General features: G+C 37.7%; 1 protein-coding gene across 32 annotated transcripts in view; it reads right to left on the bottom strand.

Moving 5' to 3' along the window:
• Window positions 1–1,745: 1,745 nt before the first annotated feature.
• Window positions 1,746–14,280, bottom strand: part of LOC134669411 (tropomyosin-2) — a 44,257-nt gene continuing 31,722 nt past the window's right edge. For 8 of the 32 annotated variants that reach the window (XM_063526952.1, XM_063526951.1, XM_063526954.1 and 5 more), the window contains 4 exons: window positions 13,448–13,510; window positions 10,393–10,462; window positions 6,472–7,665; window positions 5,882–6,129 (listed from right to left, as the gene is read on the bottom strand). In XM_063526952.1, the coding sequence (XP_063383022.1) occupies window positions 7,010–7,665; window positions 10,393–10,462; window positions 13,448–13,510 (789 nt within the window). In that variant the 3' untranslated portion in view covers window positions 5,882–6,129; window positions 6,472–7,009. Of the gene's footprint in view, window positions 4,118–5,881; window positions 6,130–6,471; window positions 7,666–7,948; window positions 9,063–10,392; window positions 10,463–11,694; window positions 11,758–12,983; window positions 13,047–13,447; window positions 13,511–14,280 lie in introns of those variants that run through there. The other 24 variants (XM_063526970.1, XM_063526960.1, XM_063526975.1 and 21 more) reach the window with 11 other exon arrangements.

Below are 14,280 nucleotides of genomic sequence, written 5' to 3'. Positions count from 1 at the left end.
ATTTTCTTCATCTTTTTTAAAGTGCTTTTCATTCGTTTTTGTGCTTTTCTTAAAGAACATCAATTAATAAACAATATAAAACTAAAAATTTTCACAATTTCTTTCAGGAAACCATTACTAACTTTTAAATTTAATCATCCTAATAACAATTCCAACCTTAACCTTATATCTTATGTGTATACGCGGAACACGGCACAGATTTAAATCCACAAAAAAATTCCTAGGAGAAGCCTAGGAATTTTTTTGTGGATTTAAACGACGACGAGGCAGCCCTACCGCAGCCCTAGCCCTAACTATCACCACTACCCACCAACTGTCTTCATATATATACCTACTTAATGTATTGTTATTTCCTAGTTTCAGTTTTAATAAACTTGTTGTTGCCTCTTATTTTATACCTTTAAACGAACAATTCTTGTTTATTTATTTATATGGTACTTATTTCGGGGATCTCGGAAACGGCTCTAACGATTTCGATGAAATTTGCTATATGGGGGTTTTCGGGGGCGATAAATCGGTCTAGCTAGGTCTTATCTCTAGAAAAACGCGCATTTTTGAGTTTTTATAAGTTTTCCGAGCAAAGCTCAGTCTTCCAAATATTTATTCATATTTGAATGCAAGCATTTTCACAGTAGTCAGACTGACCCTCTCGGGGTGCAAGCTTCGCGCACCCGTGCTACGCCGTAGGCCGTAGCGTGTCAATTTCATTTGTAGGGAACATTTTGCTACGCGCTGACAAAGGGAGCCCGATTCTGATATAAGTATTAGTTATGGTTTTGATCTTATTTTGATACGACGTGCAAAATGAAGCGGGAAGTGGAAGTCGTGCGTGAGATCTGCGCCAATCACCAAGACGATTTAAAAACAATCAATAATAATAATAAATCCATCAAAAATCAAACGCAGATAAGTAACTAATGTATAAGTGTAATAAGAATAACGTAAGTATAAAATAATAAATATTAGCTTTTAATCTTATGTTGAACATAAGTATCAAAATGCGTTTAAATATTTTAAATTATGTACAATATGTACACATGTGCCTGCACTGTACTATTTATGTTTAGTTTTAAGAAACATTTGCTGTGCCCTAACAGGGTTGATGTGTGAACTTACCCTAATGTAATATCTGTCTTGTAACACATAATTATTATGCAATAAATTACGAATTATGAATTATGCTCAAAACCAGTTAAAGTCAAGGTCGTATCGAAACCAGTTAGAGTTAGACCAAGAAAAGTCGTGGGCTATCAAAATCGCTGCAGACTTTTCTTGGTGTAACTATTGTACCTACCGCAATATTAGATATCATAGGAAAAAGTAAAAACCACTACTTTTGAGGTAAGTAAAATTCTAATCTTTAGTGCGAGTCGGACTCGCCCACCGAGGGTTCCGTATTATTTAGTATTTGTTATTGTAGCGGCAATATAAAGACATAATCTGTGAAAATTTCAGCTAGCTATCACGCTTTCATGAGATTCAGTCTGGTGACAGACAGACATACAGTCAGAAAGACGGACAGTGGAGTCTTAATGATAGGGTCCCGTTTTTACCCTTTGGGTACGGAACCCTAAAAACGGAGTAGGTCATAGCCCCTAAGAAGATTTTCGAGAAATATCTGAACACGCCTTTTATTGTCACGGCGTTAAGAGTGCATGTTAAGCCCCCTTCACACTCGTGCGCGTATCGCGCGCGAGTGCGGAACGGGCTTTACAAAGCAGCCAAGTCGGTCACAGTAAAACAAATTATTGTAAAAAGTATATTTTATTGGAATGGAAAGATACAGCAGGTAAGTTTCTTGAAAAGGGAAGCTACATTACAAACTAAGCAGTCATTGAGTTGTAAGTATGGAACCAACATAAGCTTAATCATTAAAAATATTAGAAAATCTACCTATTTCAAGTCATTTTAACCCTTTGACCATCACAGACTGCGATTGACGCGTGCGGCTACAACGCAATTTCAACCTTCGTGTATTGGCATGGCATTCAAAGGGTTAAGGTCTGGTTATAGTAAATAACAACATTCACACATTTAAATTAGGAATTTAATAATGCTGCAACACCTTTGCCAGAGGGCGTACAAATCCTATAAGTCTGTATCTTTAGGTATTTCAATAAAAGTAAACAATTTGTACATTTTCGGGTAGTTATAAAATTTATTGGTTAACCGACCAATTACAAAACCGCCTGGATCAGTCACTGAACGACCTGACTTCAACCTACATTATTTGATCGTGTGTTATTTTCATCTACCCTCAACTGGCTTAACGAGCCATTTGAGGGTAGTTTTTGTTTACTTTTATTTAAATACCCAAAAATACACAGTATAATTATAAGTAAGAAGGGGAAACCGAGGTCGGTTGAAACAGAGTTCCATTTGTAGACGCTAGATTCATTCCACCTTCGAAGATAGATTCACTATGTCCATTTCCATCAAGCTACCTAGATTATCTAATATAATATGCTACGTGCGTCGCGACGTCAGATTGAGAGAATCTCTGTGCCAACCTTCCCTCGTGTCAAGTTTTCAACCTGCCTTGGTCTACCTACATAACATAATATTAGGTATTTTAAATTGTAATCAATGAAAAAAGCTACTTTTATATTGGTTTTTGAAAATTAGAAAGTTATACTCTCGATCTAGTCTTCATGCTTCCTGTTGGTTATATTTGCTACTATTTTCGCTGTTTTTTTATCGGCAAAATCATTTTGTATCAAATATTCCCATGACTCCCATGAGATGCGATTTTGTACAGGAAAATAAGCGACGTCCCACTTTCTAGGTTTGGGAACAATGTGCGCTAGTCAGTCTAACAGCTGTATAAAAAACTCGCTAATTTTTTTCACGAATATGATCCAAAACATACTTGTACATACTGTGACTTATAGCAAAAAATCATGTTACTTCACTTCATAAGATCATCTTTACTTAATTATAAGTAAATGTAGATATTTCAATAAAATTACTTACTCGATAAAAAAATATGAAAATCGCAACTTACGAAAACTACATTCGTTCGTACGTTTAAAAGTAAAAAGCATCAAATAGTCAATTAGAAACTTATTCTAACTCAATTTAGATTGTTTAGTGTTTCTTATTACTTTTAAACATACGAATATTTAAATTACATTAAAAATTTTAATTATATCGGCAGTGATCTACTAAAAAGCGCACTTTGGCCAAACGGAATTATTTGAATTTTCCGGTATTATTTGTCTCCATTTCTTAATTTTTCTTCTAAATAACAATTTTGTACAGGTATCAAAAATTACAATTTTAAAATTTGATGATTTTTTTTTATTTAACATGTTCAATTAATGGCCTGGTTGAGAATTGAGAATAACAATAATATTTCAATATTAAGGTGAACGCTAACATCCATATAAGTATTAGGCATTTTCAAAATTGCTCACCATTATAAGCCACTCTACTTAGTCACATACAAAACCAAATAAATATTCTTTTTTTCATGTGCACATAGCAAAATATAAAGAGAAAGCAAATTGAGCCCGCAGTGCGCGCTGTTATTAGGATTAAAATACTAATTCTCAGTACAGAAGGCGCCCATGGATTTATTGATCCTCTTTAAGTGGAGTCCAGACAGGATGATTAAACCGACCGATTTGATCAGAAATGAAATTGGCGTCAATCTCCAATTTAATCACAAATTTTACCTTTATGGTGATATCTAGCCGTTTTTTCATGACATCGTAGCTTTTAGACTACATTTATCTAATTTTTTCTACTGATTAAATAGGCAGACTAATGGTAATGTCCTCTCCAAACCTCACCGATAACCGCATGCGATTTGCTACACTGTATTGCTGCATTTGATCAATCGAATATTATAATTCATTGCTCCTACGCTTACATAGTCAGCAATTATCGAAAATCGGCAAATGCAATTTGTTGCGCCGTCTGTAGAAGCCTTAATCAGTGGTTTGACTATATCCATAGAGCCCCCTGCACGAGCGTTTAGTTTTTAATCATTTTCCCGCCACATCGCGCAAGATGGCGGCGCGTTTAGTTGCTCAGTAGCCGGACAGGTCGGCGAAGGTCTGGTCCACCTCTTCGGCGATCGCCTTGTACTTACTGCGCTCTTCTAGCACCTCGTCTGTAAGGGTTAGTGGTTAGTAAATATTCATTGTTTTGTAAAACATCTAAGACATAGATGGCGCTGTACGGCTCCGTACATTATAAGGTAATCTTTTTTTGGCTGGGTTGGCAACTGTCAAAATTTATAGATGGCGGCAAAATAGGTTTCCCCGTTTTCTTCTTTGGATTGACATTATGGAAAATATGTTTACATATTTTGATTAATTTGATGTATAATTGTATACTAACTACAACTTTCAATACAATTTTTTTCTAACGTAGTAGGAGTAGACCCCATAGGTGATTGATATACAACAAATTATGTCAAAATATTTTCAATGTTCATATCCAGAGAGGATTCTAATCGGTACCGATAACCCTGATGTTTGATAATTAAGGTAGGGTTTTCTCATCAAATATTTCATTCTAAACGCCAGACTAAAACGAGATATATTTGATTATAATGCGATTGCAATTTTATCAATAATTCGTGTCATCAATGCGTGCATCTACTGTGTATTTAGCAAATAATAAAATACATAAATAAACTACTTACCACTTTAAACCATTTACAAGCTTGATGAATCTAGCTAATTGCAAAATATAAATAAATACCTAAAAGCATAAAAAACCTAGGGGTGCTAAAACAAGCTACTTTGTTAACATTAAATGAGGATATTTCATTTGAATCCAAAGGTCTGTGAATATAAATGGCAATAATTGTAAACAAATATGACTGCTTCGGTAACATCTGGCACAATACGTTTACTGAAATATAGGTAAGGGGTCCATTAATTACATCACACGTTTAGGGGGAGGGAGGGGGTCAAGAAAATGTGACATATTGTGACATGGGCGAGGGGGGACACACAAACTTTGTGACGTCACTTTTTTGTGACTTCATCAGTAACCGAAAATTTATTCAAATTATTTTATTCGCTGTAAGTACTTTTTAATAACAAGTTTTTAAAACGATAATCGTTTTTATTCGTTTAATTTTCTTTCCTAAGCAGTTTTGGGTTATAAAATTACTAATTTTAATATCGACAAAAATATTTTGATAAAATATTAATAATATTTAGGTACTTACTTAATTCGATTTGGCGATTTCGTAGAAAAAATGTGACGTCACACTAGGGGGGGAGGGGTTTGCCAAATGTGACCAAGTGTGACAAGGAGGGGGGAGGGGTCAAAAAACCTAGAAATTCGTGTGACGTAATTAGTTAATGGATGACCCCTAATTAGGTACCTAATAACTCTAATAAGGTATCAGATATTATTATTTTATTAAAATTTAATTTATATAAAGCATTGGAATTAGAGCCAATATCGTTATTAAAGTTAATTGGTTGAAATTTTTGCCATTTTTATTAAATTCCATCTACTTTTCTGAGCTAGACTGAATATATTTAAATACCTTGAGTATTTAATTTTAATACACAATGATGTCCGTGATGGCCACTTGAATTGTCTGTTAAATTAATCCATGACATTATGGGATACTATGCCAAACTCTGCTTAGGGGGCGCCACTAGCACATTCTGAGGACTTACCGCGAAACACGAAATTTCGTTATCTGCCTCTCTTACACTCTAGATTGCATATTCGAACGATAGAGGCAGATAACGAATTTTCCATTTTCGCGGCAGACTTTTTAAGGCAAAGTATGTATGTACCTAATACCCCCTATTGGAAGGATCGTCAATGTCATGTCACGAAATAAAATCTTTTTGAATATGACCTCAAACTCTATTTGATCAGTAGATAAATAAAACAACAGAGCTAATTAATAAATTATTTATTAAATTAAACGAAAATAAATACCGCCATAAACCTATGGTTTTTAATACTTTAAAATCAGGAGTATAAAATATAAATTAAGATACGTTTATACAGATAATTTGAATCGCGGGCAGGTGGTATTGCCAGACTCGGCAGGGCTCGCTTATTCCTTGAGGATGAGTTCCACGAACGCGGTGTCCAGGTCGTCTCCGATGTCCTTGTATTTTTCCTTCTCGGCGACGAGCTCGTCTGTACATTTTAAGATATATTAGTCATAAATTAGGAGAAAATAAGAGTAATTTTTCCTTTTCAACGCACTTTATTTATCATTGAAGTCAATATATACTCTACTTGAGGCGTATACGTTACTTTGGTAGGCTTATTCGCGTTAGAGGTGCTTTTAGGTCTTCGGGATTGGAAGAATCTATTAAAAACGCCTGGAATTTTGTATTAGCAATATTCCGCTTAAACATCAATTGCGCCTACAATTTTCGTAGGCGCAATTTCTAAAAGTAGTAAATTTCCTTGATTTTCTCCAAGTCAAGTATTGCATTTATTAGCAGCGTATGAAAAAAGAAAATGAGTGCTTACATGTCGTGATCCTGTTTATTCCGAAGCCATGCGCCGGTCTTGCTGTTACCTCAAGCGTTTCGCTCGAAAGTCAAATCGTTCATGCGGTTTTAGAATTTAGTAGAAGCGTTTGATAATTATATGGGTAAGGTTTATAGGCTTTAAATGCGTATGAGAGAGTGGTTTGGCAGTAGATCAATGGCAGCAAGTGCAGAGGTCGCATGTGGCCGGGGGGATGGCGTGGAGAGGCCCGTGCACGGGCGGCGGGGCCTCCAGGCCTAGGTCGTTGAACGCGTGGTCCAGCTCGCCTCCGATCTCGTGGAACATCTCCTTGCTCGATATCAGCTCGTCTGCACAAACCGACGCGGTCAGCCCACGGTCGACAGTGGCACGCGCATGCAACACGGACACTAAACCTAATTGAAATACTATTCCATCAGCTATAGCTCGTTTTTCGTTTAATTTGACGATAAAAAATTGAATTCACATTATAATTTGCTACGCCGCAGTTTCGGTTATATAGATTCGAAGCGTATTTTTTGAGGTACAGGCGATTTTTTTACGATGGTGGCGCGGCTTCGGCAGCGGGGGCCGCTTCCGCCGGAGGCGCGGCGGGGGCGCCTTCTGCGGGCGGCGCGCCCTCGGCCGGCGCGGCGCCCTCGGCCGGCGCGGCGGCTGGCTCCGGGGGCGGCGCGTTAGCGGCAGCCAGCGCCGCCGCCTCCGCCGCGGCCTTAGCGGCCTCGAGATCCTCCTCCGTCGTCTGCGTGAGATGGGACACTGAGCCCTCGCGCTCGAAGATTCCCTCCTGCGACAGCGCCGCCGCCTGGAAGACCTCCTCCTCCGCTTTGCGCTGGCGCTCCGCGGCCAGCCGGGCCTGGAGCTCGACGTCGGCGAGCTCGGCGGCTATCCTGGCCTCCTCCATGAGGCGGATGCGGTCCTCCTCGGCGGCGGCGGCGGCGGCCGCGGCGGCCTCCTCGGCGGCGCGCTTGGCGGCCTCCTGGCGCGCGATCTCGGCGAGCCGCTCCTCCTCCTTGCGCTTGGCCTCGGCGATGCGCTCGGCCTCGATGCGCGCGAGCTCGGCGAGGCGCGCGCGCTCGGCGCGGATGGCGATCATCTGCCGCTCGGAGGGGTCCACGCCGGGGATGATCTCCACGAAGGAGTCGTCCAGGTCGAGCCCCATGTCGTTGACGCGCTCGCTCTCGTTGATCACCTCATCTGCGGCAGGCCGAGCCGTCAGTGCCGGGTCGCGGCCGTGTCATGCCCATAACGAACAATGCATAGGATAAGGTCGGGCCATGCCCCGTGCCTCGTGACAATGTACGTTCGATGCTTCTTCGTGATGATTTCGTTTTTGATCATTCCTCTTCCGAATCGTTGATGGATCACAAATGATATGAATAATTACAATGACTTTATTTATAGCTGATAGAATCGATGATATTAGTGAAAGGGAGGTTAGAAGGAGCACACGGATTAGTATCAAAAAAACAACACCGAGTTAAAAATAATGATAATATATATTTATAAACACTTGTGTTAGAATACTCTTAAATTCATTAATTTATTTCTCACGAACTTATCTACCATTTCATTAATCGATAACATTAAAAAGACGGATTCCCCTCGATTTATCGAACGTAATTTTATATTTTTCACATTTTCATAAGTATTTGTTTGTATGAACGGCGAGCGGTACTCGACGCGCCGAACCAAAATCGCGACACGGTGCGGACAATTTCATCGATTAATTTAAATAAATAGCAACAAACTCAAATTATGACACAAGAAAAAATCATACTCGAAACAAAATAGAATATCAAAATACTTCATAGCAAGTATATTCTTATAAATATCATATGCTTACCATCACTCATTAAATAAAACATCTACTTAATCTCTTCTCTAAAATTAAGTAAGAGCTCATTGAATTGCAAACAGACTTGCTAAAGTCGATATCTGAATAATATCAGTTACTGTGGAAATCTTATTTCATTGACGTTGGTATCTATTTTGTTCTACGCTACTGGAATGACTTTATAGTATGACAAACGCTGCATGTATTTAACATTTTGGTCCCCATTTTGGAATGTCAACATTTCCCCTTAGATACTAGAGTGCCGTAAGATCTTACTAAGCTGCATACAACGGCCGCAATCGGCTAAATCAGTCACTCTCGATAAATAATGACTAAAACAAATGAGGATTTATACGAGTACACTTCTCAACAAAAAATATTAGTAAATTTGTGTATCAAATTAAAAAAAATTGCACATGGCAGTGGTGTCGTAGCGAACACTCGACGTTACAATAGAAGCGGCTGGCAATTACTCTATAGCTAGTAACATCTAAGCGCCGGCCGGCTCAGCGGGCATCGATTCTCAAGTCAAAAAAATAAAATAATATCTATGCCGAGTTGAAAAAAAACTAGCGCGCGTTCCGATTTCAAATGACAGTTGTAGGGTTGGGAAAGCGCGCTAGCGTGTCGGGAATCGATATCGATGAGCGGGCGGGCGCGCGGCGGTCACGCGTTCACATGTTCTGGATGTCGTGGAGCGTGGCCTCCATCTCCTCCTGCAGGAGTTTGCTCTTTTCGCGCTCGGCAACCAGGTCGTCTGCAAGGCGACGCGGCCACGGTCAGAACACACAACACATTCAAACATTATCTGTCGTGGTGACATGTAGGGTTATCAGAGCGGCAACATTTGTTTGATCTTACTCAGACTCTTTATCGCGATATGATCTGAACTTAAATCATCGTTGCGTTGAACGCTGCTTAAATACAATGTTAAGACTTTCAAGTCCATATTGAGTTTAAGAGAAAAAGAAATAGAAACTAATAAATGCATCAATCTCTTTATGTGTGAAGGAGAAGGGTGCACTTAAAGTTTTATAAAAGTATGAAAATGGTCACCAAACGACAGAAAATATGTGAATCAAAAACAAAGAAAAAACAACATAAATCAAAATCCATGCTTCAATATGTAAATACAACGATCGAGCAGTCTAACACAAAGACATGCTAAACTATGTAATTAAGTATCAGAGCTCACCTACAAACTTTTCGCATGATATGTAAGATTTACTATTGGAGTTCTATGTTGTTCAAGGTTGTTTTGTAATTGAGCTCTAATATTGATAATTAAAGTCGAACACACAATCGTTTCGGGCACATTTTTGCGTAATTAATAATACATATATTCAAAAATTAATTTTCGGGTGTTTAAAATACCATGTTTGACAAAATAATATTGCCATATCGATTACGATACTATTAAATCACTACTTTACGTCATTTTTTTCTTGCTCATGTGCCAGTAACGACTCTATAATCGATGATGCTTAAAAAATAAAATTATAAAAAACTAAAACTGTTACTATGATTTAAATAAAATCAGTAATTAATAGCGCAATGAAGTAAGTAAATAAGCTTTACGTCTATAGCTGAGCTTAGCTTTGAGAGTCAAGAAGAAAGCCAGTTCTGATGACTGTGCATTAATGATCAAGCTCTGTCAAACATGTTATAACTTGACTTGAGGTACTTTAAATTGACTTAACCGTACTGCTGTAGAGTGTAATAGATCTGGAGAACCTTGAAAACTAGCAATTGGTAGATCATATTATTAATTTTCCTAGATTTTAATTTCATATTTATACATTTTGACGAAGCATCCATGATAACTATCAGGTTTAGTGTACCAAAATTTGATTATTGTCGCTTATATAACTGTTAACGCGATTTGAGAAAAGCTATACACTACACTTACTATATATGAGAATAAGACAGAATATGAAAGTCTGACTTTAACAAATAACTGGATGCCTTACGTTATTTTCTCGGTGCTCTAACTTGTTTTTTTTTTATATTCTAGAATGCTTTGTCAAAACGTCACCCGACGTTTCTTATACAATTTCTAACATATTTGAAACAGGAATATATATTACCTTCGAGCCTGTCGACCTCCTTTTGGAGTTTCTGCACAGAGCGCTCAGCGAACTCAGCGCGGGCTTCAGCCTGTAATTGTTAAAAAAAAATTAAACACCTGCCCTTATGGCGAAAACAGTCCAATTTTACCAAGAATCCAAAAATGTAACGAAAAACGATACAGAATCGTAATCCAATTTAACATTTACGAATTATAATTACTTTAAATTGGACTGCTTTCTTTTTAATCGACCAAGAACATGCAAACTTTCTTTAGTTAATTTTATATTGACACAACGGATTCGGTAGCAGTTAAAGAAATATCTTTTGCAGAATAGGTATTTACCTATTCTGCAAAAGATATTTTGCATCGTGAAATTATTTGAATCGTGAGATTTACTTTTTTCCTTTTACAAACATGAACTACAGACAGGTATCTGACATCGGTGTATTATTCAAAATGATTTTCGAGAAATATGCATCAACAATTTATATTAGGAAAATTTATCGATTAAACTTGTCCCCACATTAATCAATAAAGTTAAAATGAGAAATAATCGGACAAGGAAGTTAATCATAAATCTACATAATTATAATAAAGAAACCTTATACAATTTGCTACCGAAAATCCCAGTAAAGAACTTTAAAACTGTTAAATTTAATTAAAAATATATCTATAAAAACAAATAACACATTGTTAAAGAAAGCTGAAGCACCACAACTCATGCATTTACCTTCACCGCAAGCAGCTATGTTGCCGGTCACTAACTAGACAACAATATACCGTTACCCACTACTAAAATACTGTGTAGTGTGACTACAAAATATGATCATGATGTGATGCTTATATCTAGTAATGATACTTTAATTGTATAAGAAATATAGAAATAAAGAGTGTTCAAGAAGATTAATTTCTGGCAGTTTTTCTATACAAAAATGGAATTAGATGTTTGTCTTTCGACAATTTTCTCCCATATAATTTGTGCCTTGTTGTATAAGGATACCGTTTACATACACAGAGTGACTGTTAAACCTTTCTCTAATTGAAAAGGTAAAACAAGTTTCTTTTTCATATTTACTCAATGAACATGACTTAAACGTTTTACTAAACCAGTACAATTTCGAATTCAGAAACAATCAAGTTCCCGTATTCAAAACAAACTTTTTTTTTATAGAAGAACTGTCAGGTACTCGATATAACTTTATCAACATTGGTACTTATTTCCGCGCTCCATCACTGAACCAGAGTAACAGCTATACAAACCAAGCTAAGATAACAGGGTTTGTATAGGTGTTTCTCTGCCCCATGTCCCGCGACTCACCTGCGACAGTTTGGCGGAGAGGCCGTGGATCTTATCCTCCACATGCTCACGGGACGCCATCGCCTGACACACACTAGTATTTACTCACAGCTCGAGCACGCCCGTTGCGATTGTACGATTCGCTTGTACCTGACTTTTCCAGACGTCCTTTTTACGAATCCCACAGTAAATATTGACAGGGTATGCATGGCAGTAGAGTCCGTCTACGCTAACTTCGAACCAACTTGAACACAACAGTGTGGAGTGTCATTATAAACGTCATATTTTCATAGTTTGACATTAATGATGACATATCCGCACTTCGTTATTACAAATGCAGAGTTAGCTTGGTCTGACACTATGCACGACAGTAATGGGTCAATATCACAAGCATTTCAACCGCCTAATTTGTTTGGACACATTTTTGACGTTATTTTGATGATATTTCTGAATTGTTTAGGTTCCTCTTCCAAACAACCAAAAATCGTGACTACTTAAAAAAAAACTCGTATCTTGTTCTGTCAATAAAAATAAAAATGTGGTATCTATGTATGCTATGCATACAGAGTTACTGCGTTTTATCTTTCGAGTAGCAGTGCGAGATACGAGATTTTTTCAAAGTAGTGACGAAATATCATCAAAATGTCGAATTACTTCATCAAAAATGTGTTCTAAGATATAAAAGGGACAAAAACGCTTCTGACTTTGACCTCGAGTTGTTACATTTAAGCCTTCATTAGAAATATTAATAAGACACTTGGAAAATAAATCATGACATCTGGAGAAGACAAGCACAAGTTGACTAAAGGAACATAAAGCGTACAGTCACAAAACAGGCGCAAGACATACATAAGGGATAGAAATATTGCACAGAGGATAGACCTGTACATACATAGATGAAGCACCAACCGCTGCTCGGGTCTACACCATACCTAGCCTAAGGACGCATTAAACTGTGCGAAGATCCTAAGAATGCCACGCAAAATTAGCACCAACTATTACGAGTCCAGAGGAACCCGTGGCCAAAAATCTGGTTTATGAACAACGATATGCTTTTATTACATGAAAATTTATTTTAAATTTCATGTTATTTCAGAATGTTTTAAAATGAGAGCGAAACTTCAATAATATGGCGGCGACTAGGTTCGTGTAACTCCAAAACAAAGATCGAAGGTCCCTCGACTTGTAGCGTGACATTCGCCTAAGTCACTCTTCACACAGTTTAAAGCAAAACTACAACCCCAACATGATGGCGATGGATGATCCTATCTACAACCTCAACCGCTATCTACTCTCAGACCGCGGTTTACCTCTCTCAGTTGTGCGTCCAGAAGTTTGACCTGTCCCTCGAACGTCTCTTCCCTTTGCGTAGCCTGCGATTGTTACTTATTAACGAAAAAACACAACACGAAAACGAAACTTCATGCACACACAGCGTTGCCTTATGTTACAGTATTTTTGGCAACGCCGCGCGTAGAAAACAACGGATATACACTAGATTAGAACGCTAGAGAAAGAAAACAACAGCCAAATAAAAAAGTGAGAGGAGGGTAACGTAATACGAAAAGTTTAAAGACGCACTACGTTCTATGCCTGATTGACATTTGCTAACGCACCATGTGGTCAATACGCATATCAGAATTGTTACGCATCGTTTTCGACGCCGACTCAAACTTGAGCGTTTTTGTATATGAATCAGACATAGAAAACACACTACAGTGAGGCAGTATGCAGTTAGGCAAGCGATCAGTCGACGGTCTGGTCGCATTCACACCTCCTTTAGGCGGGTGGTGAGGGTTTTGATCTGATTTTTGTACTCCTCCTCGCGTTGGTTGGCCTGTATTAAATTATCAGCTTAGTTATTGAACTCCTCTATTTGAAATAACCTAACAAGTTAGTTTACACATGATGTCTGCATTTACAATCGTTCAACAAATATTACGTCAGGACTTTAGGTTAATTATAATCGTTTGCAGAAGATAAGACCTGGATAAAATTTTGGTTGGTGCATCATAATCTTAAAATTTTACATTATTAAAAGACATTTCAGAAATTATTTTTGTCCAAAACATTGGACAAAAACAATAAAGTGTTTTTCCACAGGCGAGATGAAAAAACAATTATTTTATTGGGTGAATTCTTGTAGAGCCTCTAACAACAACATTAGAGCTCCAGTCAAGTAGATTTCAAAACGCTGCGCCTTTATTGAAATACAAATCAAAATGACGCTAATGTAAATAGCTAAACCCAATTCAAAAATTATACTTCATATTTCTTTTACTTATTTAATTTTCAGTGCAATTAAATTTTCCTATACATATAAGTTTAGTTTGTATGTATAAAGAAGCCGCGTTCGGAAACCTACCTCATGTACTTCGGCAATCTAAGCGCGCATTAAAGACAAGATTTCACTGCGAGTTATTTATACTCTATCGAATCTATCGAATCATAAATATATTGATCGGCTGATGTGACCTATTTTACATATTCGTTGCGCTGCGTAGCTATCTGATGTACATGCTACAGAGCCTATCTTTAGAATTTTATAAATAAACTGTACAAAGATATCAAACAGGTGCTTTCAATGTTATTTAAGTAGTCATTACT

This window comes from Cydia fagiglandana, chromosome 12 (genome assembly GCF_963556715.1).
Source record: "Cydia fagiglandana chromosome 12, ilCydFagi1.1, whole genome shotgun sequence".
In the NCBI taxonomy this organism is placed as follows: domain Eukaryota; kingdom Metazoa; phylum Arthropoda; class Insecta; order Lepidoptera; family Tortricidae; genus Cydia; species Cydia fagiglandana.
This window is presented reverse-complemented; position numbering and strand designations above follow the sequence as displayed.